At 40.0% G+C, this 24,640-nt stretch overlaps 2 protein-coding genes across 3 annotated transcripts in view; one reads left to right on the top strand and one right to left on the bottom strand.

Annotated features, from left to right (window-relative positions):
- DHX29 (DExH-box helicase 29) overlaps positions 1 to 9,221 on the bottom strand; it is a 28,419-nt gene extending 19,198 nt beyond the window's left edge. The window contains exons 1-11 of one of the 2 annotated variants that reach the window (XM_075739569.1): positions 8,981 to 9,221; positions 7,067 to 7,140; positions 6,194 to 6,307; positions 5,497 to 5,626; positions 4,939 to 5,081; positions 4,187 to 4,312; positions 3,603 to 3,729; positions 3,158 to 3,319; positions 2,404 to 2,569; positions 1,214 to 1,337; positions 193 to 789 (exon numbers count right to left, since the gene is read on the bottom strand). In XM_075739569.1, coding sequence (XP_075595684.1) covers positions 193 to 789; positions 1,214 to 1,337; positions 2,404 to 2,569; positions 3,158 to 3,319; positions 3,603 to 3,729; positions 4,187 to 4,312; positions 4,939 to 5,081; positions 5,497 to 5,626; positions 6,194 to 6,307; positions 7,067 to 7,140; positions 8,981 to 9,170 — 1,953 coding nt within the window. In that variant the 5' untranslated portion in view covers positions 9,171 to 9,221. Of the gene's footprint in view, positions 1 to 192; positions 790 to 1,213; positions 1,338 to 2,403; positions 2,570 to 3,157; positions 3,320 to 3,602; positions 3,730 to 4,186; positions 4,313 to 4,938; positions 5,082 to 5,496; positions 5,627 to 6,193; positions 6,308 to 7,066; positions 7,141 to 8,980 lie in introns of those variants that run through there. The other variant, XM_075739570.1, reaches the window with a different exon arrangement.
- Positions 9,222 to 9,302: 81 nt separating this feature from the next.
- The window catches only part of MTREX (Mtr4 exosome RNA helicase), a gene marked incomplete at its 5' end in the record, with an annotated part of 50,943 nt that continues 35,605 nt past the window's right edge, over positions 9,303 to 24,640 (top strand). The window contains 12 exons of the mRNA XM_075740927.1: positions 9,303 to 9,343; positions 10,122 to 10,253; positions 11,717 to 11,783; positions 13,986 to 14,048; positions 14,591 to 14,703; positions 15,533 to 15,707; positions 16,910 to 17,000; positions 20,061 to 20,185; positions 21,320 to 21,418; positions 22,201 to 22,303; positions 22,438 to 22,569; positions 23,773 to 23,852. Of these exons, the coding sequence (XP_075597042.1) occupies positions 9,303 to 9,343; positions 10,122 to 10,253; positions 11,717 to 11,783; positions 13,986 to 14,048; positions 14,591 to 14,703; positions 15,533 to 15,707; positions 16,910 to 17,000; positions 20,061 to 20,185; positions 21,320 to 21,418; positions 22,201 to 22,303; positions 22,438 to 22,569; positions 23,773 to 23,852 (1,221 nt within the window). The remainder of the gene's footprint in view (positions 9,344 to 10,121; positions 10,254 to 11,716; positions 11,784 to 13,985; positions 14,049 to 14,590; positions 14,704 to 15,532; positions 15,708 to 16,909; positions 17,001 to 20,060; positions 20,186 to 21,319; positions 21,419 to 22,200; positions 22,304 to 22,437; positions 22,570 to 23,772; positions 23,853 to 24,640) is intronic.

The following is a 24,640-nucleotide window of genomic DNA, read 5'->3' as shown; positions in this document are numbered from 1 at the left end:
AGAAATTGTATATGGATACCCAGAGGTTCACAGGTGATGATTTGGAAAGAAACAGCTGACATAGCAAGAATCCCTTTTTAAGAGAAAATGACATCCAATTATTTGGTTGTGTAATAATGTTTTCACTTTGTACCAAGAATCCAGCCCGCTGTATTTGATCAAGACTAGAAAATTGAATTCAGCACATCTTACTTTTCCTCCTGGTCCTGATTCGCAGCCTAGCTCTTCACAAACCCTGGTTGCTAGACTCACTGCTGAGATCCTTCGGGGTTGTGTGCAAACAATATTACATTTATTTGATCCTTCATCTAGCAACAGGTCTTCTAACAAGAAATGGGGCACCTGGGTACTCTTCCCACTGCCTGTTTCACCAGCCACAACAACTACTCGATGTTTTTTAAGAGTTTCTACAATCGAGTATCTATGCTTAAACACAGGTAACTCCTGTCTCTCTTTTAGAAGCCTCTGATATCTGGAGGAACTTTGCAGCTTTTTGAACAAAAGCCTTGATGGTTCCAAATTATCTGTGTCTGAGGTCTCAAGGGAGAGACTGCTGAAGTCCTCATCAGAAACTAAGTTTTCCCAGGAATCTTCAGGACCCTCAGATGCTTTTGGCTGGTTTTCTGATTGTAGCTGTTGTTGTTGTTTGAGTTTGTTTAATAATCTAGCAATAAAGTTATCACGAGGTTTGTTGGTTTCTATCTTGTTTTCTTCTTCCTTTTTCTTTTCAATATCCCTCCATTCTAGCCAGACATCTCGGTAAGTAGGAGGCAGTAACTGATGAACCGACTTCAGGTGGAAAAAGCAGAAAGAAAAAAAAAAAAATTACTTTAGATACTCCTTAGTAGTATCTCTAACATTTTATGTGTAAGTGAACTTAAGTGGCAAGAAATATGACAAAACATGAAGTAGGGAGCTATTTTTAAATACAGAAACTATGAAAACCGTAATATAAATGTCAACAATACACTTCTTATTTTCAACTGGCTCACATTCTTTACAACACTGAAAGAAGTTTTACTATACAAAAATTTCCTCCCTGTATGCTGTAACACATATGCATGACTGCAGATAAAAACAAATGAAAATATAATACACACAAAGAATTCAATGGGAACCACTTCATTAAACCGTTTTTTAGAATTTAACTACAGATATTACAGTGCAGAGGTAGATTCCAGGTTAAGAACAGTAATAATGTTGAAAATCTTACTTGTCCTTTGGTTAAATGATAGAGTGCCAAAGTAGCAGCTAGATGTTGTGCTTGCATACTATCTTCTGTTACGATTGTAGGACACATTGCCATTACATCATCTGATGATTTGGTAATCCTGACCCTTAAAGACAAATTTATACAAGCATTTCTCTTAATTTTTGTTACCTATATAAATAGCATAACCTGTTAATATTTGTTTAAAATAGAAGAGTGAAATTCAAATAGAGAAACTAAGCTAAATAAGTTTAATGTTACTCAGCAATATTTTGTGAACAGAAACAGTCGATAAAGTTCGATTAAATAGCAGAAAGATTCTAGGAGTGAATTTGTGACAATTTTTCATCTTAACAAATGTCTTAATTTTCTTCAAAGCAGAAGTATTTACATACATACAGATTACCATTACAGTTAGTTGCTTTGCAGAAGGACTAAATATTTGTTTGTGTGCTTGTAACTACTTAGCATAGATTGAGACAACAGTTAATGACCTATTGAGATGCAAACATCTCTAACAGATATATGCCAGTCAGATCAGCAGTCAAATTTCTCATATTCTTACGGGGACAGTAAATTAGTAGCTTTTAACTTGAACAAGAAGATAGGTTCTATTACTTGGTTCCTTCAAGAAGCATTACCCATGTGTAATGCCATATCTACTTTATATCCATATGTTATAGACGCATTTTCTAAAAGAAATTTAAAAATCACTATTTCGGTTACAAACTTATTGTAGCTTTCATACAAATTTCTAACCTCCGCTTTATTTTAAATAATCCCCAAAGGGTTTTTAGTATTCATATGCTTAAAACCCATGTTTTAATATATTACTTTGAATGAGAACACCAGAAGTTAATTGTCCAAATTTCTCACAGGTTTGCTTCAGAATCTTTCATTCAGCAGTACAGAATTAAAAACTAATCCCTCCTTTATGGGATCATTCACTAGAATCTTATTTTTGCAATAGTGTCCAGCCTAAGCATTACTTTTGCAGAGCTATCCAGAGTGAAATACCTCCCTGGTGGCCAAAAAAACCCAAACAAACCCCACACACACCAAAAAAACCAGGGAGTTTGGGTAAAAGGCACTATATTCATATAAATACGGACCAACAGGACAAGACAGAAGTAGCCAGCATTTTTATTTTTAAATGAACCAAAAGGAAAACGTAGTTTATATTAAATACATACCTACATTTCCAATATTTTCCAACTGGAACCTTTTCAAAAGCAGGATTTGGGCTCTTGGGAAAATTCTTCCTGCACCAGTCAATCAAAAATTGTTTTGGAGATTTACCAGTCCAGCTTCGAGCACTATAATCGAAGTTTCTTACATCTAGTGGTTCTTTCTTTTTCACTACAAGAGCAGAAGGACACATTTTAAGTCTCCTAAAATGTATTTTATATTCCTTTGATAGCCAAGAATGTTTTAACCTTTCCTTCAAATGTATTTTTACTAGAAAGCAGTATTTTCTCAAATCTTTTTCAGAAATTCTGGTACTGATACCTGACAGAAATTCCTGCTTTTCCTGCTAGATACTCTCATGGGAAATTAATTACAGTATTGTTTGCCATCTTTAATCACAGTAATTTAAGAACTTTCACTGAATTTTGGTTATTAGAAAAGAATGCAACAGTTTGAAGGTTTACAATAAAACTAGTTTAAAAAGATGAGAGGGTGACAATGAAAGTAGCAACTAGCCCTACAATTAAAAAAAATCAGTTTTAGACACAACAGCATGGCAAAAATAGCTTTCAATGTAATCCGTTAAAACAAATACAGATCCTTTAAAGTCAGCTTGGTCAGTGAGGTAGTCCACCTGCCTTTCCCACAATCAGAGCTTAATGACTCAGCACAGCAATGCAATACAGCCTAGAAAAACACGAACTAATATTGGAAATTTGTGATACACTTCAAGCTTGTGCTGAACCATTTCCAACACACCTTTGTCTTCCTTTGCAGCACCATCGGGTTTTTCAAGCAAGCTCAAATTCAAAGTGGTTTCTTGAGGTTGAGGTGAGGGAGTTTTTTTCTTTTCATTTTGTTGTTGGTTTGAAATCTTCACAGTCGGATTAAATACTGGATGTTCTTCAAGTACTGCCATTTCTGTCACAGAGAGAATATAACTTACATCCACCAACTGCTGAGCATTTATTCTTTAAAAAAGAAAAGATCAATTACATTAATTCATATTGAGCACCCAAAACCAGAAGTAGTGAAGTTTTCTAGAATTTGACCCACATGGAAAGGATAGATTCAGGAAAGCCTGCAATTCACACAGTGGCATAAAAAAAAAAAGAGGAAATCAATTCACTCTGACTCGGAGACTTACTTGCCTAACAAATACGCAGGCCATAAAATAAAATACAGGTAATTTGCATAGTTCTACCTTGCTGAATTCTTCTTATTTTCTCCTGTGCTACCTTCTGGCCTTGCTTGTCTTTGTCTTGCTTGGAGATGCTTGCTTGTTCTTTTGCTTCTGAAAGCTTGGCAGCCAGATGTACATACCTCTCATTCTATTTCAAACAGAATTATTAGTTACAAGTTGAATGTTATATGTTTGTCACTTTTAATGAACTTCATAATAAAAAAGCGGGGGTTTTTTGTCTTTTATACCAATCTTACACAAAGGAGGAAAAATTAGTTTTTACGTAACGAACAGTCAAAACCTCTCAGAATTTGACAGTCACTTTCCTAATCTCATTGAAACATGTTTCAAGAATTTTTCCCTTCCACCACAATGCATTCAGTATTTTGAGCCCAGTAGAAAAAAAAAAAAGAACAAGAAAGCAAAAACAACTTAGGAAAAAAAGAAGTTTCAACACATTTCCCCATCAGTAGCCTGCAAATGTAAAAATAGATAACATAAAAAAGTATTCAATCCCCAGTTTTCAACAAATAGATCGACCACTGGCAGATATACTAGACATATCCATTTTTTAAAGACTTCCATGTAGTGTTATTTTATCTTACTGGGTCAAACTTTTCTTCATCTGTCTCTTTCACAGACTCATTCTTCTCTTCATCGCTCTGTTGCTCAGCATATCGCAAAATCCATTCTTTCATACTCACGTCTTTCTCCTTCCCCACATTTCTCTCCTAGGAAGGGCGATGAAAATTAGAAGTCATGGTAACAGTGACTAAAAATACCAATGCTTTTCTCTGTCAGTATTTAGGAACTATTGGTTAAGATTATATATATATATAAACTAAGTTATATAACATAAGTGACATGAAAAACCATGAAGCAAACTTCTCCAACCAGGGTAAACATCTTACGATATACTTACATAGATCTTAACACTTGAACAATTTTAGCTGCTGTAAGACAGAAAACACTTTTGCAAGAAATCTTTTAAATTTCTAAGTTTAAGATTCAATAGCCACAGAAATCAGAACACTGCAAATACACAGGCAAACGTAATCCCACACAAATACGTAAAGAGTGACCTCAGTAAATAATCAGAATGAACCCATTGCAGGAGAAAATCAAGCTATGCTATACCACATAAGTGAACTATGAAAAGCCTTCTAGACTTCACATGAAAAAAAATACCTTCAAATGACCATTCCACTGAAGTTAAAGTAATGTGGGTGACAATTATTAAGCATACCACATTTTCAGAGGTTTTTCACATTAGTGTTAGGAGTCAACGCAAATTTTGTATTTTAGAAAACTTCATCCTCTCTTCTCCCCAGAAAATACAAATTAATTTCTCGATTACCTTAGTTTCAGGGCCATTTTCTTTCTTTTTGTTATCTACCAAGTGAGGTGCAGGTTCACGTTGTGACACAGGAGAACAGAATTTTGCTCTAGGTTTCTGTTGCTGTTCTTCAAACTGCTGGCTAAAACCTTCAGGCAAGGCATCTTCAAAATGAAAAAAAAAAACCCAAACAAAAAACCCCCCCACAAACATGTCACAGAATATGTTAATAACAATTATTGAAATCTTTTAAAGTGTGTTAGGAGCCAACTAGAAAAACATAAAACAAAACCAGCATGCCTGAAATAAAATTAGGCTTTAGTGTTTAGACAAGCCAGCATTCATTTGCTGGACTTCCACAAAACTCTGAGTAGGAACAAAAGGTCTACAAGACTTTCTACATTAAAAAAAAATACCACAGAACCAGTGAGCGGCGCATCTAGGAAAGAAACACTGTGATGACTGCTGGTCTTAGTGAAACAATATATTTAACTACTGCTATGAAGCATTCCCATACCAGAGCAGGTCCTACTACTCTTCTGTTAAAAACTGTAGTCAATTCTCTGTCACCATACTCACCATCAGGAAGGTTTAAACAAAGCCAATCAAGAGCAGAGTGAAGATCACCACCATATAAAAGTGTATTCTTCATTGCTTCTTCAATGTGCTCAGTCTTAAAAGAGAATCTTTGTAAAGCCATGTACACATCCTACAAATAAGAGTCAGACAATATTAGGATTTGATCTAGCAATCTAATATAGACTTGTAAACTCCTATTTCCCACATACCAGATAACTGGCATTAAATGGAGGTAAACAGCATAAACTAAAATATCACAAGGCTGAGTAGAAAATCCTGGTTTGCATACAGAGCTTATAATATTGTTATTGTAAATATGCATGCATATGTATAAATAATTCTGCATTCCAGCCTTTGTACAGAACGTATTTTCTAGTTAGAAAGATATACCTACAGTTTTCCAGCTATATGAAATGAGAAAAAAATGTACAAAACATAAAACATTTCGATTGAGTTCTATTCCTCCATCCTGTCTGAAGACTCCAATTTTAGTTACTGAAAGCGTGAAGATGTATCTTTCCTATTAACGATACTTGTGGATTCCACTGACTGATCTTTAATGTAACTCCTGGAAAGTATGCTACGCTTGCTTGTACTGCATGCAGAAGTATATACTATGACACGTGACACAAATGAGAAAAAAGAAACTGTTTATTCTAAAAAGCCAATGGTTGGAGAATAACAATTTAAACTCTACCTGTAGTTTCTTAGCAGTAAGTCTTCTTGAAATCATTCCTTTGTCATCATTTTGTTTTTTATGGTCATTGATTACATCAATAATCCTTTTCTCCAAATTACCATTTATCATTACCTGCACAGAGAAAATTAGTTGATACAAAGCATAACATTATAATTTTTTTTAACATATCAATACTTTTCATGGCTAAGGAAATAAGAATGCAGAACTGCCATTCAAATCCCAACTTCTTCAGCTTTCCAGAACCATAGTAAACATTTCTTATGAAAGGGATACTTTTTTTAATTTTTGCAAGCTGTACGCTTTTACTTGAAATATAAGAGTTAATTCCTTATTATAAATAAGGCCCATTTACATCTTTGAGGAAATTTGGTATGTCAAGGGAAACACTGTAAGGAAATAAAAAAACTTCTATGTGAAAGAACAAGGACTTTCTCCTCTGCTTATGAGAGCTGGTATAAAATCATTTGATCATCAAGATACAATCTGTGACACTCTCCTTCCTATCTGGCTTTAAATAATAATTCCTGCAAAATAATAATTTCAAAACATGAACCATGGTCTGGTTGTTACTGAGATTGTTATATAAAAATCTGTATTCTTCCTCTGACAGGAAGAAGCTCGTAGCAGTCCTGCATGCAATGTATCATTTGTTACTTAAAAAATATAAACATTCTCCTGCCCTATCAGTTTACCCCTATTTCTCAAAGCACACTCAAAATCCCAAACATATCAAGCTCAAGATAATCATGTCCAATACATGAATGTAGTTTACCTGCATAACATAATACTGAAAAAGAGCTTAAGAAAGATTTACTTATGTAAAAGAGTACTATGAAAACCAAAGTTGTTTTACCTGAAGAAGATACTCACCTTAAGAATAGATTTATCTAGATTTGCAGCAGCACTGGAATCTGGTGTTGAACTAAAACTGTAAGTTTTTGGACCTGCAAATTGCAAATAACCGTCAATTACATAAACAAAACATAGAAAACATTGTTTACAGTAGCTAAAGCAGACTCAACATAACACAGGTTAGTGCAAGCAAATACTACACTAATTTGCCAGAAACATATAAAATCCCAAATGGCACAATGAGAGGAAATGGAACTGACTGCTCTCTCTTGACACTGGAACAAGGAGTGCCAAGTAAGGAAGCTAATGGCAGGTTCAAGTCAAGCAAAACTGTTGAGGGATTTTTTTAATTACAAAGTGCATAGCTGTGCAACAGTACTCTTTCCCACTAAAGCTGAGGATGCTGGATGTTAACTCAAGTCCAAGGGCAGATAGAATAGTTTTGTAGTAAAGAAATCAATCAGTTTAGGAGAGCATTGAAAAACACTGCACTCCGAAGACCCTAAGTCACAACTGGTGGAGGACGTAAGAGTACCCTACAGCAGTATCACTGCATGCCCCACCAATTCTTACCTAGGTACCTATCTAGGAGAGGGTGCCTCTATCTAGGAGAGGGTAGTGGGTCACAAAGGCCTTTGGTCTGATCTGCTATGGTCATTCTTAAATACTTTTAATTTAGCAGCTGTTAGAAAAATACTAATTCACACAGCTATTTATTGTCATCAGAATGACAACACACAGCTTGCTGTTGTATTCCACTGCTTTCAGAACACACATACTGTTTCCGGTACTGCACAGGTGTAAAGAAACTGAACAATCTCACAGCTTTCAGCACCCCAGAGGGAGCAGCACTGTGCTCCAGGTGGCACAGCTTCCTCCCAGCTCCTCAGACTGCCAGAGGGCAGCTCAGACAGCTCATCGGTGCTGGGCTGCCTGCAGAAACGCTCTCGGAGAGCCCATTTTTCAATCAGTACTGGGTATAGGTAGCTGCATTTCAGAAAAAAAAAAAAAGATCACCTCTGGTCAGGAGTGACAAAGAGCAGTTTGCGCTCATGAGCTAATCACTGGCACTTACTGGTAGGTTGTGCAACTACACAGCATTTAGACTACACTTACTTTTCACTTACACTGACTTATTTTTCACCCCAAGAGAAAACCTAGGAGAGAAGCAGCATAGTTTCTGAAGAGGACTGAGCACCATGGCCTTGGAGGAGTGGGAGACACAAGAAATACGTTTAGCAGAGCCCAAATTTGTAAAAGCAGAGTACACGAAAAGGTTCAGGAAGTTTAAGCTAATGGATCGCAAGTCTTTGCATCAATAAGTTGGAATCTCAAATGGTCTGGCTATTGCATGATTTGCTTATAGTCTGAAACACAAGCTGTCGCTGATGTTATGAGGTTTCTAAACAACTTCTGGCAAAGCTAGTTTATTGAAAACACGTCTCACAGTGCTGCAGAATACTAGTTTTTTTATCCCAAATCTACATTGCATTGGTTTTGAGCACATACAGAAAGAACCTCTAGAAAAGAAACCCATTACTGGGAAAAGCGCCACGCCAACACTTGTTCCACAAGAACTGCCAATTACCTAACGACAGAGTTTTTGTAACTCACTCAACACACCAACGCCAACACAGCTCATCTGCTCAGGGACATCCCACAGAGTGAGACGGGCTAAAGCCAGGCCTAACCAACCCTCTGTCGGAGGAATTTAAGGTGCCTCTTTCAACGTTCAGTAAGGTCAAGCCCTCTTCCCGCAAGGCCGAGGCAGGCCGCGCCCGCGAGGGGTCCCTGACAAAGCTGTCCCTCCCGTACGCTCCCGGACAGCCGCGACATCCCTCAGGCAGCTGGACCTCGCACCCCCCCTCCCCGCGGCACAGCCGTCCGCGGGGCTCCCTGGCCGGAGCCGCCTCACGCCGCGGGGCCCGGTACCTTGCTTGACACGCGGCTCCTTGGAGGCGGGCGACGGCCGCGGTACCGCTCGGCTGCCAGCCTCCGCAACAGCAGCAGCGGCGGCGGCAGCGCCAGCCTCGGCAGCAGCTCGAGCCCGGGCAGCGGCGGTGGCGGCAGAGGCGGTATGGGCCGCGCTGCCCGACCGCTGCTTCTTGTTGCGGCCACCCATAGCAGCCCCCACCCGCACCCAAGCCGGCCCGCCCCCTTCATCCGGGCACAGCGCTCGGCACCGCCCGCCGCTCTCCATTGGCCGGGGCCGCCCACTTAGCACCGCCCCCTGCCTGCCATTAGCTAGCCTCTGAGGGAACGTACCTCGTGGCCGCCAGGCCTCGTGGAAATCAGGTTCCGGGGCAAGGGCCACTGCCGGCCGCGGGGGGTTGTGGGAAGGGCGCGCGCGGGGCGGTTGCTGGCTGAAGGGAGGCTTACGGTGTCCCACGGTGCCCCCATGGCGGGGAGTGGGATCAGGGCCGGGACCGGGACCGGGATCAGGCCGTGAATGGGGCTCCCGGTGCCTAGGGGCGGTGGGGGACTCTGTTTCTCGTCAGGGTGCAGCGCCGGGATAGGGGCGGAAAGGATTCGGGGGGGGGAGACCGTCCCACGCGAGGCATTGTGGGACTCGTGGGGAAGATGGCGGACGCGTTTGGGGACGAGCTCTTCAGCGTGTTTGAGGAGAACTCGTCATCCGGCGCTAAGAAGAGCAAAGTGGGCGTCACCGACGGCGCCGTGAGACCAGGGTGAGGGGTGAGGGCGCGGTGGGGGGGCCGGGGGAGCGGGGCCGGCGGTGCTGTGGCGGCTGAGGCTCGGACCGCACTGCCAGCTTGTTTGAGCTACTGAAGCCACTGGGGACCGGGTGGGTCTGAAGGGACACGCTTTCATGGGATCCCTGAACCCAAAGCTGTAACCGGCCCGGGCGCAGTGGGCGATTAGGGAGCGCGGGGACCGGGGGCATGCTCATCCGGGAAGTGATTTGAAAACCCACGGTGGTTTTCATGGGTGGAGTTCCTGGGTTGTGCCCTGAATGCAGTGTGATCAGTGCTGCCCATAGGAGACGTGATTTCTTTTCTGAAAATGCATGCATAAAAGGCACAAACTTTAAATTAGTTATCTGTTTATGTTGCAGAAAACGATTGGAGGAAAAATCTTCGGTAACTGTGACAGGGAAGCCTAAAAGGGAAGTTGAGGTCAATAGTACTGAAGGTGCAGTTTTGGGAAAGAAGCCAAAATTGGAAGATGTTGTATCAGAAGATGCTAGGTAAGTGCCCAGCTTAACGTGTAAGGAAATCATAGCAAGACATACTGGTTAGCTATATGCCAGTTGTGAATAGTCAATGTAAGTAGCTTTGCAGTGTTTCCATATAAAGATGAATTGGCACATGAAGTGGATTTTCCATTATCTATATTGGTGAGGATGTGCTGGTAGTACAGTTTCAGCAGTGATGAGCACTGGGTATGTTTAAAATAATACTGTGGACAGATAGGCAACTACAGTATGAAATGTTCATGTATTTGTGGTTACTGCATACGGATTGGTGGTTCTTGGACAAAGCCATCATGTTGATTTCAGGTATATAGCAAGAGATAAGCAGTGAGGCATATGGGAGGAGGCAGGCTTGCTGTGTACCATGCCACTAAAAGACATACTGGCTTGGAATACAGGAAGATGAATTTGACCAAGCAGACAGAAACAAGGCTTTTGAGGCATGTAAGATTATAGCTGCAGCAAATGCTTGGAGTCTTTAAGTACAAACATGCTTTTAAATTTGAGCATAAATGGTAGTATTTGATGTGGAGAGGCAGATATACTTGTAAGTGTCAACAGCTGGGGAGGTAAGGCAGCTGAAGGGAAGCCAGAATATCATTTCTGTGCTTTAGGATCTGTGTGTCTCTCCCTCTTTCCAGAACTTCATGACAGGTACTATAAGGGATTTTGGAAAAAAGATTGAAAGGGTAGTGTGGACACTCTTACAGCTTAGTATGTCTTAAGAGCTTCTTGGGAATTTGGAATTTTATGTTGGTTCAGAAAAATATTTGGAGTAAAAACTCATACAGAGCTGCCATGTGCAGGTGTGTACCTCCTAGCTCAAGATACAGAAAACTCTACTACCTGTAAAGAAGCAAAACAGAACAGAGTCAACGTTTTAAGTCAGTGTCTGTGTTAGTGGTCTCCGTAGAACATACACTTGCCCACAGTAGCTTACTGAGTATGTTGAAACTATTAGAAAAAAGCACTGTTTTATGTAGTGAGACACTAGCCCTTTCTTGTGGCCGTGAGAGGAGGGAGTGGTAAAGAAAAGAAGGGTCTCATCTTCAGGCACCTGTTTGGAATGCTTCAGGCTGCAGTTATTCAGTGTCATGACTAGTAGCAGGAATACAGGTCTTGAATTTTGCTTTGCTGTATGTTGAAAAAAAGTCCCCATTTAATCAGAAAACTTCATGTGAACAAATGTGAGCCAAGCACTGTTTTGTGGTGCAAGTTTTTAAGGTGTTAAAAATTCCAAAGCAGTAGCTTGAGTAGATTGATATAGTAGCAAAATTTTCATACTTGCAGATATTCTTAGTCCTGGTAGTAGTGTCTCCCAACTACTTGTTTCAAGTTTTTGTGTCCTTTTTTTAATGTTGTAGTTAAAGTAGAAGTGAAATTCAACATTTTTGCATTTATAAAGGAAACAGGATTTCTAAATACCTTTTAGGCAATTCTAACTCATATGTTTTTAGTCTGGCAGACCTGATGCCGCAAGTAAAGGTGCAAACTGTGGAAACTGTTGAAGGTTGTACACATGAGGTGAGTGCAGTGAAAATGCATGTGAAAAGTATAGGGTTGTTTCATCAAATTATATATATTACTGCCAGTATAATAATATTGTTTATTGTGCTTTTACTTATATCATAGAATCATACAGTCATGGAATCATTTAGGTTGGAAAAGACCTTTAAGATCATTGAATCCAATCATTAACCTAGCACCACCAAGTCCACCACTAAACCATGTCCCGAAGTGCCATGTCTACATGTCTTTTAAATACCTCCAGGGATGGTGACTCAACCACTTCCCTGGGCAGCCTGTTCCAATGCTTGATAACCCTTTCGGTGAATAAATTTTTCCTGATATCCAGTCTAAACCTCCCCTGGCACAACTTGAGGCCATTTCCTCTTGTCTTATCATCGCTTACTTGGAAGAAAAGACTGACACCCACCTGGCTACAACCTCCTTTCAAAGAAAGTGATAAGGTCTCCCCTCAGCCTCCTTTTCTCCAGGCTAAACAACCCCAGTTCCCTCAGCTGCTCCTTACAGGACTCGTGCTGTAGACCCTTCACCAGCTTCGTTGCCCTTCTGTGGACACGCTCCAGCACCTCAATGTCTTTCTTGTAGTGAGGGGCCCAACACTGAACACAGGACTTGCGATGCAGCCACACCAGTGCCCAGTACAGGGGGATGATGACTTCCCTGGTCCTGCTGGCCACACTAGTTCTGATGCAAGCCAGGATGCTGTTGGCCTTCTGGGCCACCTGGGCACACTGCCGGCTGATACTCAGCAGGCTGTCAACCAGCACCCCCAGGTCCTTTTCCGCCGGGCAGCTTTTCAGCCATTCTTCCCCAAGTCTGTAGTGTTGCCTGGGGTTGTTGTGACCCAAGTGCAGGACCTGGCACTCAGCCTTGTTGAACCTCATACAGCTGACCTTGGCCCATCGATCCAGCCTGTCCTGATCCGCCTGTAGAGCCTTCCTACCCTCAAGAAGGTAGATTATTTCATATTACGTTTAAGGTACAGCAGGCTTGTAAAGCGTTTGAGGTCTGTATCTGGCATTGAGCATGCACAGAATGCACTTGAAAAATTAAGATGATATTTTAAGAGAAGTAGTTGAATGATCCTTGTAATAAAATGAGTGATTGTGAAAGCCTAGATGATAATGTTGGTAAGTTTCCATATTTGAAAGGTACCAAGCACATTTTGAGTACTGTTGTTGAGGAGGAGAACCTACTGGTTCTTAAAATAGATCTGTATTCATCACGTGATGTAAGTGTGCAGTAGTGCATTGAAATATTTTGGTATTCTGGTTCAGGAAGGAAAGGCATTCTTGTAAGACTGATTACTGTTGAAAATTACATTTTGGTAAAAAGGGAGAAAAAGTTTTTTTTAATGTAAAACCAAAATAATGAAAACTTTCCACTTTCAAATTGTGTTAATAAACATAAATACAACTTAAAATAATAAAAAATCAGAAGTATTAATGCTGATTTATTTTCTTAATGATCTTTCACCCAAAGATGATTGTCCGAAACAGTTTGAGAATTAAATACGTCAGTTTTAACTTCCTTGTACCTTTATGCTCATTTTATTTTCTGTGCTGTCTTCTAGAACTAGCTCAAGTGAATTAGGGTCACATTCACGGACTGTGTATGACTTGACCTTTGTCATGAAGGAACTGTATATGCAATTAATGATACAGGTTTTAAAGTCAATGCTTCTGTACAATCTTTGTTATCTTGAGATGTCTAGTAGAGATTTGCCACCACTTAGTAACTGAAAGGAGCTTAAATATTTAGTATGAAGGATTGTTAGATACTGACCAGGAACAGGAACTCAACCTTTATAAAAACATTGTCCTTGCAAGAGAAATGTTATCAGTTGGAGCTGAGTAGTTGTTTGTAATGTCCATTGATCAGAAGCCATGACTGTCCTAGCCTGAAGAGCTAATATTCCAAGGTGGGCGAAGCAGAACTATTTCACACAAGATGGTAGGGAGTACTGAAGTGAGAGAAGGACTGTTGTTGGGGCAAGAGCATAGAGATATTGGTTGAAAAACTCTGAGCAGAAGAAAGAAGCCAGTCTTGACACGTGAGCTCATGAAAACAGGGTAGTAGAAATTCAAATTAGTTTTCATGCAGTTTACATCTCCTGCCCCAGCTCTTCATAGCTTGCCATGTCACTGGAGTGGACACCGAGAATTCTGCAACTGTTTTTATTTAAAATGTATTTTATAGGTTGCGCTTCCAGCAGATGAAGACTTTACAGGCCTAAAGCCAAGAACTGGAAAAGCTGCAAAAGTGAGTGATGGATTGCATTTATTTTTCTTTTTGCATATGCTTTAAGCAGTAGACGAGATTAGAGGGGAAAATCATGGACTTTGTCAATAAGGCTTGGAAAAGAGTATCTTGAAAAGATGACCTGTCATGAGATTGGTGTTTCTATATTTTAAGTTTGGTACAGTAAAATGATGTGGTTGAATGGGATGGATAGCCTGTTGTGATTTCAGTTCTATTCTTCAACATCAGGTGGTGGCTTCACTTGTACACTGTAGTTTCTCTTCCTAAGTTAGTAAGTTAGAGAAGATTCAGCCATTGGGCAAGATTTTCATTTGGTACAATAAGAAGACAGAAGCAAAGATCCTAGGTGTGGTATTAGATAAAATTATTTAAATGTACAAAGTAATTGCAAAGTACTGGATTAAGATCAGTTGATGTTACAGATACCTACAGGATTCAATTTCTGCTTGTAATTTGCACACTAGATCAGTCACAAAAATAATTAGATGTAAGTAACAGTCTGTGTTAAAAATATGTAACGTTTTTGCTTGCTTTCTTTTTAGGAATATCCATTTATTCTTGATGCATTTCAGAGAGAAGCTATTCTTTGTGTAGATAATAACCAGTCTGTGTTAGTGTCAGCTCATACATCAGCTGGTAAAACTGTTTGTGCAGAGTAAGTAATTTTCTGACAGGTTCTAAAAAGAGAATGAACTGATGTTTGTCATGTCCTTTTTGTTGAACCATCAGTAGCTGTTATGTCTCAGTTTATCGATATAAAATGTGAACCATCAGTGTTAGAATTGAATTGATGGCTGGCTTATGAATATAAAAATTACTTTCATCCTGTTTAGTGGATAGTGAAAGGCTTAATTTGTGTTGAAGCTTACCTTTTGTTTATAAACAATCTGGTTTCGTTGAGTTGTTACTGTATAGATGGAAAGGAAAGTTTCTGCAATACAGATTTGCATGAATTTAGAAGAAACACCTTGTTTTTTTCTAGACCCTACCTATAACTAATAAGAAGTTTCTTCTGTGTTTGCTTTGCTTTGTCAGAAGCATTGGTTTGATTTAATTTGCAGCTTAGTGTTTTTCTGCAAGAAATGTTTAAAAGAGAGAGTGTACGTTTTTTGTCAGGGATTTGATCTGACAGTGGAGTGGCTTTGCTGACCTGAGATGAGACGTGAGATGTATATGTAGATAGAGCATAGGTTCAAATAATAATAGTTTGTCATGAGACAGTGACAATGGATTTTTAGATTAAACTAGCTGTGCTCTGCTGTCCATAAAAATCAGTTAACTTTGTTGTCAATGATTTGTCACTCTGAGGCATACATAGTTGAATTAAGATTGCACTGAACTTAATCTAGATGTGAAACGCTTCCTTATCATTCTACTCGTGTTCGGAATTGCAAATTTTATTTTATTTTTTTAAACAGAAGATTAAAGTAATGTGCTCTGAATGTCTTCCTGACAACGTTAATATGTACAATGTTTGAATACAGGTATGCAATTGCCCTGGCTTTGAGGGAGAAACAGCGTGTGATATTTACAAGTCCAATTAAAGCTTTGAGTAATCAGAAATACCGTGAGATGTATGAAGAATTTCAGGATGTTGGCTTGATGACTGGGGATGTCACCATTAATCCTACAGCTTCTTGTCTCGTAATGACAACAGAGGTAAGATCAAACATTAATTCCCTATCTGTCTGTGTTTTCTTCTGCCCTTTTTTTTTGACTGAGAAGGTCTGATGTTAAAAGATTAAAGTTACCTTAATAAGCCCAATTAGAGTAGAAAATGTTATAATGTTCATTATAATATATTTCATTATAATAGTTCATTTCCCAGAGAAGCTGTGGATGTCCCTTCCCTGGAAGTGTTGAAGGCCAGGTTGGATGAGGCTTTGGGCAACATGGTCTAGTGGAGGGTGTCCCTGCCTGCAGCAGGAGGGTTGGAACTAGATGATCTTTGAGGTCCCTTCCAACCGAAACCATTCTATGATTCTGATTCTATGGTTATGCTTTCTTTTAATGTTTTAATTTTGGTTATTGAAAAAGTTAGGTAGGTATCTGTAAATTCATACTTTTGGGCTATCAGTCAGGAACTTTCATTTTCACATGGAGAAAGGTAGAACTTAATTTCCTGAATGCTCAGTGTATTGAGTTTTCATTGGACAGATGTGAAGTACTGTAAGTCAGACTTACTGAATCCTGTAGGGTCAGTATTTTGATCTAGGGAAATAAAATGGGAGAGGAAGATCATTGAGTGGTAGTTGAGTTGTTCATGCTGAATGCTAGTGCTCTAGGAATATACAGCTTTTCACCTTTGGTAACAAAGTACTGTTGGCACAGTTTTGTTATATTTCTGTCATAGAAATCTGTTCTGCCATGATTTGGAATTTTCCTCTTTCTGTCTTCACCTTAAAGGAGTAAAGAGCCTCACAGAGAAAACTTTGTTAGCAAAAAATTGGGGTGGGGAGACAGGATGACTTGATTTCTGACAAAAGATTTCCTCTTAATCACAGAGAGGTCATCTGTTACGATGAGGGAAGAAGGAGGCTTGGCAGAAATAGATCAACAGACCTGTGATGTATGCTGCCACGTAGAGGCTGGGAGAAAAATAATGTTTTTTCTTTCATGTTCCTTCACTGTTCTTGCGAGGAAACCAGTTCATCTTGTGTCAGGAGGTTTGTTGGATTGGAATCAACTAGAAAGCATCCTACAGCCAATTTTTAAATGCTCATAAGTTTTGTGCAAAATAAGATTTCATATTGCCATGTGGATGTGAACCAAAAATTCCAGTAGCTTCTTACTGACATCTCTGTAACACGTGACACATTATTTCATGTGATGGATTTCTTTTTTTTTTTTCCCTTTTCTAGATTTTGAGAAGTATGCTCTACAGAGGTTCTGAGGTTATGCGAGAAGTTGCATGGGTTATTTTTGATGAAATCCACTACATGAGAGATTCAGGTAACCTATATGTACAATTTTTCTTTGAATGTTTTTTTTCCCAAGAATTTTTTTTCTTTTGAAGAATTAAATCTTTATTCTCTCTCTTAAAATTGGTCATCTTTGTACATAAATTATTCAGAATTTGTTTGCTACTGAATCATAGAATCATAGAACTGTTTAGGTTGGAAGGGACCTCAAAGATCATCTAGTTCCAACCTCCATGCCATGGGCATGGACACCCTCCACTAGACCAGGGCCTTGAACACTTCCAGGGATGGGGCATCCACAGCCTCTCTGGGCAACCTGTTCCAGTACCTCACCACACTCACAGTAAAGAATTCCTTCCTAACATCTAATCTAAATCTACATTCTTGTAGTTTAAACCCATTACCCCTTGTCCTATCACTATACTCCCTTATAAACAATCCCTCTCTACCTTTCCTGTAGGCCTGTTTAGGTACTGGAAGGCCACAACAATTAGTTCTCCCCAGAGCCTTCTTTTCTCCAGGCTGAACAATCCCAACTCTCTCAGCCTGTTTTCGTAGGAGAGGTGCTGTAGCCCTCTCATCTTCATGGCTGTCCTCTGGACTCACTCCAGCTGCTCCGTGTCTTTCTTATGTTGGAGGCCCAAAGCTGGACACAGTACTCCAGGTGGGGTCTCACAAGAGCAGAGTAGAGGGGCAGAATCACCTCCTTCAACCTGCTGGTCGTGCTTCTTTTGATTCAGCCCAGGACACAGTTGGCTTTCTGGGCTGCTGTGCACTGCTGGCTCATGTTGAGCTTTTCATCAACCAACGTTCTCAAGTTTTCCTCCTCAGGGCTGCTCTCAATCCATTCTCTGCCCAGCCTATAGTTGTGCTTGGGTTTGCCCTGACCCACATGCAGGACCTTGCACTTGGCCTTGTTGACGTTCATGCTGTTTGCACAAGCTCACCTATCAAGCCTGTCAAGGTCCCTCTGGGTGGCATCCCTTCCGTCCAGTGTGTTGACTGCACCTCACAGCTTGGTATTGTTGACAAACTTGCTGAGGGTGCACTCAGTCCCATTGTCGATGTCGCCCACAAAGATGTCAAACAGTGCTGGTCCCACTACTGACCTGAGGAACACCACTCGTCACTCGTCTCCACTTTGGACATTGAGTCGTTGACCACAACTAGTCAAGTGTGACCATCCAGCCAATTCCTTATTCATCGAGTGGTCCATCCATCGAATCCGTGTCTCTCCAATTTAGAGACAAGGATGTCGTGCAGGACAGTGTCAAATACCTTGCACAAGTCCAGGTAGATGATGTCAGCTGCCCTTCCCTTATCCACTGACGCTGTAACCCCATCATAGAAATTTGTCAGGCATGATTTGCCCTTAGTGAAACCACGTTAGCTGTCACCAATCACCTCATTTTCCATGTGCCTGAGCACAGTCTCTGGTCTGCTCCATAATCTTGCCAGGCACAGAGGTGAGACTGACTGGCCTGTAGTTCCCTGGGTCTTCCTTTTTTCCCTTCTTAAAAATGAGGGTTATGTTTCCCCTTTTCCAGTCAGTGGGAACTTCCCTGGACTGCCACAACTTCAAATATGATGGAGAGTGGCTTAACCACTTCATCCACCAGTTTCCTCAGGACCTGTGGATGCATCTCATCAGGTCCCATGGACTTGTGCACCTTCAGGATCCTTAGATGATCTGCAACCTGATCTTCTCCTACAGTGGGCGGTTCGGCATTCTCCCAGTCTCTGCCTTTGCCTTCTGTGACTTGGATGGTGTGGCTCGAGCCCTTGCTGGTGAAGACCGAGGCAAAAAAAGTCATCATGTACGTCAGCCTTCTCCATATCCTGGGTAGCAAGGTCATCTATTTCATTCTGGAGAGGACCCACATTTCCCCTCGTCCTCCTTTTATCACTGATGTACCTATAGAAACTTTTCTTCTTGTCCTTGACATCCCTGGCCAGACTAATTTCTATCAGGGCTTTGGCTTTCCTAACCTGATCCCTGGCTACTTGGACAGTTTCTCTGTATTCCTCCCAGGCACCTGCCCTTGCTTCCACCCTTTGTAGGCTTCCTTTTTGTGTTTGACTTTGCCCAGGAGCTTCTTGTTCATCCATGGGGACCTCTTGGTGTTTTTCCTTGACTTCCTCTTTGTTGGGATGCATCGCTCCTGAGCTTGGAAGAGGTGACCCTTGACTATTAGCCAGCTGTCTTGGGCCCCTCTTCCTTCCAGGGCTTTGTCCCATGGTATTCTACCAAGCAGATCCCTGAAAAGGCCAAAGTCTGCTCTCCTGAAGTCCAAGGTAGTGAGCTTGCTGTGCACCCTCCTTGCTGTCCTGAGGATCTTGAACTCCACCATTTCATGGTCACTGCAGCCAAGGCTGCCCTTGAGCTTCACATCCCCTACCAGGCCCTCCTTGTTGATGAGGACAAGGTCCAGCATGACACCTCTCCTCATTGGCTCCCCTGGAGGACGAAGTTATCATCAACACATTCCAGAAACCTCCTGGATTTCTTGTGCCCTACAGTGCTGTCCCTCCAACAGATGTTGGGGTGGTTGAAGTCCCCCATAAGGACCAGGGCTTGTGAACGTGAGGCTTTTCCTATCTGCCTATAGAGGGCTTCATCTGCTCGGTCCCCCTGGCCAGGTGGCCTGTAGCAGACCCCTGCTATGATGTCCCCTGTCCCTGTGCTCCCTTTAATCCTGACCCATAGGTTCTTGGTGGGCTCCTCATCCATCCCCAGGTGGAGCTCCATTCACTCCAGCTGGTCATTGACACAGAGGGTGACACCCCCTCCTCGCCTGCCCTGCCTGTCCTTCCTAAAGAGCCTGTACCCTTCCATTACAACACTCCAGTCATAGGAGCTATCCCACCACGTCTCCATAATGTATGTGAGATAGTTATTGCATGTCACAGTGTGCATTTTCTTTGCCAGGGCAAAAGCCAATTTGAGGGTATTTGATACATCCCATTTGTGTAGGTGAGGGTCTTTTTAGTTTTTATCTTATTTTGTCTTTAAGCATGCTCTTCTTTAGCTTCAGAGCTGAAAAATAGACTTGAATCACATAAATTGCCCATGTGACTTTTTCATTTTCAGAACGTGGTGTGGTTTGGGAAGAGACAATTATTTTGCTTCCTGACAATGTTCACTATGTCTTCCTTTCTGCAACTATTCCAAATGCCCGTCAGTTTGCTGAATGGATCTGCCACCTTCACAAACAGGTAATGTTTCTCATCTGCTATACCTCCATTCTTGTTGTCTTGGGGCATAATACTGTCTCTTTGATTGATGAGAACGGTGCCTTTGAGCATCTTTTTAGTCATCTTCTTACTGCTTGTAAGTGATGGTATAGATCACTCCTGGCTTCTCTAGTTGTATTAGCTTTTGCAGCTATACTGGGTGTTGGTTTTACATAACATTGAAGCTGTTTCTTTAAAGTTCGTTTTCCATACTTATTTAGACACAAACATTCTGAGTTATGAAACATGATGAATGTACTCTGATTTTTGGAGGGCTGATAGGAGATTATTTGGAGAATTTGTTTGAAAAGCTCTGTAAAAAGGCGATGCACAAGTTAAATCATAAATCTGTAGAAAATACTATATGTGTGTGCAAACAAAGTGAGAAGGAGGAATGTAAGACATCTATCCTGTCATGTAACCATTAGGTTTAATTTATTTTGTTTTTTTAAGAGATGCTTTTGCAGCAAGGAATATAGGAATTAGGGAAGCTAATATCCACAAGAGGTTTAAAAATATCCCAAAGATTGATTCTTATGTTGTTTGTGATGAAAGGAGTGTGGTATAACAGATGTCTATTTAAGATTGGCACAAAACCTTTGCTTTGTTTTGCAGAACTGTGGGGTGGTTTTTTAAAAGCAGATTTGCTTTGTTTATTTTTTTCTAAACATGCTTTCTCCATCTATTAAAGCCTTAAATGTTTCTAAAATTCTACCGTTTGCCTTTTTTAGGTGGTATAAGAAATGCTGCAGGCTTTTTTACAAAGTAGAAATCAACAGTTTTTCCTTTGGTTTTAAAAGGTGTTAGGATTTCAAGCCTGTGTAATAATACAGAGGGAAATATTACCTGTCCTTACATGTTGTGTTCATGAGAAAGCATTTTTGTAGTCAACTTGTGTTCATCTAAAGGGTTTGCAAACATTCATTTTCTAAAGCAACGTCATTAGTAAAAACTCCATATTCATGAAAGAGAATTTGTTATTTTAGTTTCTGTGAGTTGTGCTTTCTGGCTTTTAGGGAGATGTATTTTAATAGTAATTGGATTTTCCATCAAGCGTTTTTATAATGCAATTAGAAACATTAAATATTTATATGTGTGCTGTTCTTTTCTTTATAGCCTTGCCATGTGATTTACACAGACTATCGACCCACTCCACTGCAGCATTATATATTCCCAGCAGGAGGAGATGGGCTGCATCTGGTTGTTGATGAAAATGTAAGGAATATTCAGTTTGAAATACCTTTTTCCTCCCATATCAGTCACAAGCTTGATCTCTTGCAAACTTTGAATTACCTGTACAAAGGATGTTTGTGTTAAAATGAAGTACAAATGGGTAACAGTGATCTCTGAATTGCTGTTTAGATTTTTGGAGTCTCATAGAAGAGATTTGTTTTATTATCTGACGTCATATAGTCAGCTGAGTAATACTTTGCTAAAATGTCTTAAGTGCCCTCATCCTTGCTTTGTTCTCTAAAGTGCATGCTGCTTTCTGTAAATCTGCAAAGTAGCTGATGTTTCTTGAACTGTTTCTCACTCAAAATGTAGTAGCATTTAAATTTTACTTTGGTTGACGGGGCAAAATATTTTTGTGTCTTCAGGTGATTTTGAAGTAACAACTTGTTTAAAATTCATCATTGACTTGCACAGCAGTAGGTAATTCCATAAATAATAGTAATGCACTTGAAGCTAGGTCTTCATTGGGCAGTGCAGTTTCATGTAGACATTCCTGAAAGTCAGTTTTGGTATTGTATCATTCAGCAGGTCTGGCATGGTTGATGATTTGGTGGATAGAACAATAAGCAATAATTTCAGAGACACCAGTGTGATTCTGAACTGTGCTGCTGACCTAGTAAACTCACTTGCTAGCTTATGCATTGTTTTTGTCCTTCTGCCTGTAAATACGGGGTAATGGTACTGGCTATGCAAAGCACTAAGTATTTTTAAGTGGGCTATATGTAAGAAATAATTGCTTACAATGGTTGTGTTTTTATATCTAGGGAGATTTCAGAGACGATAATTTTAACACAGCAATGCAGGTGCTTAGAGATGCAGGAGACTTAGCAAAAGGGGACCAGAAAGGCAGGAAAGGAGGAACAAAAGGTGAGTTTGAATTCCATTCTAAGTAACTTTTTGTATAATACAACAAAGTTACATGCAAGTTGTGCTTGTGTCTCAATTATTCCATAAGATACTTCTGCTAAAACTACATATAAATTAATGTAATCTCTCTGCAGGTCCCTCAAATGTTTTTAAGATTGTGAAGATGATCATGGAAAGGAACTTCCAACCTGTGATTATTTTCAGCTTCAGTAAGAAAGACTGTGAAGCCTATGCACTTCAAATGACAAAGTTAGATTTCAATACAGGTACAGATAAATAAAATATGGTTGTATTCACAATTGTAGTTTGATGTAAAATGTTACTCTGGTTAGATATTTCTATTTTCTTTGGAACTTTCTGTGTAAAAGCAAATTAACAATGTGTATTTCTTTTTCATTCACTATGCCAGTACCTCATGCTGTTTTCAGTAGGAAACTGTAGGTGCACAAAGAGTACTCGTTCATCACAATGTTGAATTGTTCCTCTATTTTAAACTTTATTTCTTTCTCCAAAATCCAATTCAGTGTAATGATAGCATAAGAGTTCCGAGAAACTTTTATCTGTAATGGGAGAAGACTGATCATAAACAAATGTATTTCCCAAAATTTTCATGTTATATCCATTAGAAAAAAGAGTATTCTTTCAAAGTCAAAAGAACTGTAACAAACCACTAGACTCTTCTTTCTCAACTATTCAATCAGTTTTCTTTTTTCCTCCCCTTCTCAAAGAAAAACCCAAAAGGTAAACAAAGAAGATTTTTTCATTTTGGATTAAGACCAAGCTGGGAAAACAAGTTTAAGTTCATCACTTCTCAGAAATGTTAGGAGTTGTAACAAAAATAAGGAATTTGTTGTAAATCGGTGTATCATTTCATGTTTGTGAACTGTTCAGAGTTCTTGCCTGCTTACTTGCTCCAATCTTTGCATGTTCTGGTTCAGCATTGCAAAATAATGCAACACTATTTCTGTCAGAAAATGTAAAGATATGCACAAGTGCAGAGATGCATTTTTGTATGTTTTCTTCAGTCATGCCTCTTAATATATGTTCTTGATATTTGTATTACATAAGTAAAAAGGGTGTATGCTTTGAGGATTAATGGGGAAGAGGAAGACCCTCTATGTCCATGTAGACAGGGACCAGTAGGTAGAAGAGGAGTGGGGAGTTTTATGACATAGACACAAAGTACATAAAACTGAGAAATCCCAAGCTTGGAAATAGCTGAAATTTGCATTATCCTGCCAGATTTGTTCTGTTTTGCTTTTCCCTGAGCATCTACTTCTGGTTACTGTTACGCCTCTTCAGGCTCATGTTGAAGTGCTGACAGTCTGACCCAATGTAGGTGGTTTTGTTTTTCACAGTTGTCTTATTTTTATTGTAAACTTTTGTAAATATTACGATGTGGTAATGGTTTATTTACATAAGGTATTAGCCTTCTAGATTTTGTAGTAACTTAAAAATTCCCTCCTTAGATGAAGAAAAAAAGATGGTTGAAGAAGTGTTCAATAATGCCATTGATTGTCTGTCAGATGAAGACAAAAAGCTTCCTCAGGTGAGTGGAGATTGAGCAGGGGTAGCTGCTACTCTCCTGTTTTCTGCGACTTTTGAGGCTGCGGGTCTTTTGTAGTGAGTACAGAAATCATAAACTGAATACTCTCATTCATCTCCCCAGGTTTTAATATCTCTTGCATTGTTCCTTGGCATTGTGAAATAGGACTCGGTGATTAGGATTCCTTCCAGTTGTGATTCCAGCAAATGACATATGCCAAAATGTTATATGCCTGTGTTTTGGTTTTTCTTAATTATGTTTCTAAGTAAACATAAGGGCTTATAAAGAGAGATCTGGGTTAAAACAGTCTGGAAATAGCTCAAATGAGAGTGCAGTATGCATGTTATCAGGTATTTACTGCTTTTCGAAAAGTTGAATTGGTGCATCTGCATTCTCATTTATTGTATAATGACTAAGCATAGTGACTATCTTTACAGTGGAAAAATGCAAGCTTCTGAATAGCCAGAATATTACAGGATTCAGTACTTTTGTAACAAATACTAAAACTACAATTTCTTTCTACCCCCTCTTTCCTTTATTTATATGTGTCCATAATTTCCTTAATGTAGTGATCTTTATTGTGAGCATGGCAATTTGTCCTTGAAAAAAACAACCATTTAGTTTTTGGCCATGCCCATGTGCTTCAGATTCAACATTTTCCTAGAATCATAGAATGGTTTGGGTTGGAAGGGACCTCAAAGACCATCTAGTTCCAACCCCCTGCCATGGGCAGGGACACCCTCCACCAGACCACGTTGCCCAAAGCGCCATCCAACCTGGCCTTCAACACA

This window comes from Balearica regulorum, chromosome Z, assembly GCF_011004875.1.
Source record: "Balearica regulorum gibbericeps isolate bBalReg1 chromosome Z, bBalReg1.pri, whole genome shotgun sequence".
Taxonomy (NCBI): domain Eukaryota; kingdom Metazoa; phylum Chordata; class Aves; order Gruiformes; family Gruidae; genus Balearica; species Balearica regulorum.
The sequence above is the reverse complement of the archived record's forward strand: the minus strand, read 5'-3'. Positions and strand labels throughout refer to the sequence as shown.